This window comes from Chaetura pelagica, unplaced genomic scaffold, assembly GCF_000747805.2.
Source record: "Chaetura pelagica isolate M959 unplaced genomic scaffold, ChaPel_1.0 scaffold344, whole genome shotgun sequence".
Classification (NCBI taxonomy): domain Eukaryota; kingdom Metazoa; phylum Chordata; class Aves; order Apodiformes; family Apodidae; genus Chaetura; species Chaetura pelagica.
Genome location: NW_009953098.1, coordinates 827,387 through 829,592, shown reverse-complemented (window position 1 = coordinate 829,592; position 2,206 = coordinate 827,387). Strand labels below are relative to the sequence as shown.

The following is a 2,206-nucleotide window of genomic DNA, read 5'->3' as shown; positions in this document are numbered from 1 at the left end:
TTACCCTACGATGTGACTTCCTCTTTGCTTTATACCTCTGTCCTGGTGGAACATGCCACAGTCTACTAGTAAAGCTCTTAATCAACATACAAATCCTACAAAGCCTGCACAAACCCTCGCAAGCACATGAACACCAGCTGACGAAACAGAGAAGAAGGGCTTTCTTTCCCAAACCAAATTGTTCAGCAGTCCACAAAAGCTGGAAATGCAGACATTAGTTCTATGGAGAAAGAGATAAAGATCACGTGTAGAGGAGGAGTGCTGAGGAGGAAAGACAGGCTCTGAACACACACTCCTTTTGCAAAGTAAGCTCTCTGTATTCATCTGAGAATGTCTGCAGTAGGGGGTTCATCTGGTATAAATAAAGTACAAAATTTTACAATGTCTTAATCATTATTTTAACAAAAATACTAAAAACTGAGTAAAAACTGAAACCAAAGTGGGAATGGAAACTATCAGCCACAAGGGATCTCCATAAACGTTTGTAAGAAATTGGGTAGTAAAAACACTTTCTCTGTACAATAAAACCATTCTCTTGGCATCTCCCTGTGAGACAGGCAGTGGCAGCACTGGGGACACAGGCCCAAGGACAGAGGCTGGGGGCAGCCCCAGTTTGTGGGTCAGACTGAAGAGGCTGTATCCAATCCACAGTGATGTCTCCCTCCTGGATCAAGCTGAAGTGCCACGGATCAGTAGCGTCCAAAGGGGTTGTTGTTCTGCTGCGTCTGGGTATCTGTCGAGGTCAAGACAGAGTTAGACTCACAGCGCCTGGTTCAGAAAAGAGATCCCTCTCCCCACATCACCAGCACAGTACGAGCAGTGTGGCACAGACTGACAAGAAAAATATAACTTTTGTGGCACTCTCTGCTTTGCTCATCTGCCTGAGCCTTGAGGCAGCAGCACAGTCAGGACTCCACGTTCTCTGAGGAACAGACAGGTACGTGCCAGTCCTGACCCTGAAGCTGGGCCAGAAGAGATTTCTACATCCCTCATGGTGGAATCGATGCACCATAACAAAGCCACAAAAGGGGGCAGGTAGCTTGGAGGATGAGTTTATGGATTAATGATTTCTGATTTTGAAAGAGCATCAGCCTTGTAAGACTGCACAACACCTGCAGCCATACAAGCTGCAGAGACAGTGCGACTCATGCTGTGGCACACACACAAAGAGTTAGTGAAGGTTTCAGAGACAACTATCCTGGCTCCCTGAGTATCTCAGTACAAAAGAAAGACATACCCAAAAGACTTCCAGGTGGCACAAAAAGGGCAGGAAACATGGTAAAGTTATAGTCAAGAACCTTGGCAACTTCAGAGCTGCTGGGACTGGTGCTTTGTGATGTTTAGTGCTCACAGTATACTTGGGTATTGTCTGATTAATAATACTCTGTGCCTTTTTTTTCCAGAAACCTCATCAGAGTGTTTGACTCTAACTCAGAATAAGTAAAAGGAGACCAGTTTAAACTGGCCAGTCCACTCTCCTCAACTCTGCTGGACAATAGCACATTCAGGGATACACTGGAGACTTCTAATGCAGCCTATCCTGGACCCAAAGTATTCATATTCCTGTCCCCCTCCTGCAGGCTATTCTTAGTTTATGTCCTTTCCACTCTATCCCATACACTGCAAGTAAGAACTCCAGATGGTTCCTGGTGGAACTGATGCAAACCCAGCGAGGGAGGACAGAATCTGCACGCTGACAACACGACTGCATTGGATCCATGCATCTGTTCCATATAAAACAGCCCCATTTGCTGCACAGACAGGGTACAAAAAGATGGCTATTCTGCTATATTCAGGTTCTTACATGAGGTCTTCCCTTACTTGAATGTCCTGGCTGAGATCCTTGCACAGATATGTTGTGGTTTGTGAATCAAGCTAGTGAGAATCTTAGCACATTAGAACTTCAGGTTTGGGGAGGTTTTTTGGTCACAAGGACTAATAATTTTCCATCAGGGAACAAGTACAAGAACAATTTCCAAACCTCCACTCCATACATGATCACATCTAGCAGTGTCACCTGTAACACACAGCAAGAAACCTGTGCAGTCCATTTCTGGGCATTCTTGTAGCACATCTGCCATTTTTATGGCAGAAAGACCAGTGAGGTGACAGTGAAACAGCAGGCCCTTCAGAAAGGAACTACACAGACACTGGGTTCTGCTTCTAGACCCCCCAGCCAGCAGTTAAATGCAGATTGCAGGACTGC

The 2,206-nt window shown here is 45.5% G+C and overlaps 1 protein-coding gene across 1 annotated transcript in view; it reads right to left on the bottom strand.

The window, feature by feature from the left end:
* Positions 1–296: 296 nt before the first annotated feature.
* The window catches only part of MED12 (mediator complex subunit 12), a 34,807-nt gene continuing 32,897 nt past the window's right edge, over positions 297–2,206 (bottom strand). Inside the window, exon 46 of the mRNA XM_009997182.1 lies at positions 297–733. Within this exon, the coding sequence (XP_009995484.1) occupies positions 690–733 (44 nt within the window). The 3' untranslated portion in view covers positions 297–689. The remainder of the gene's footprint in view (positions 734–2,206) is intronic.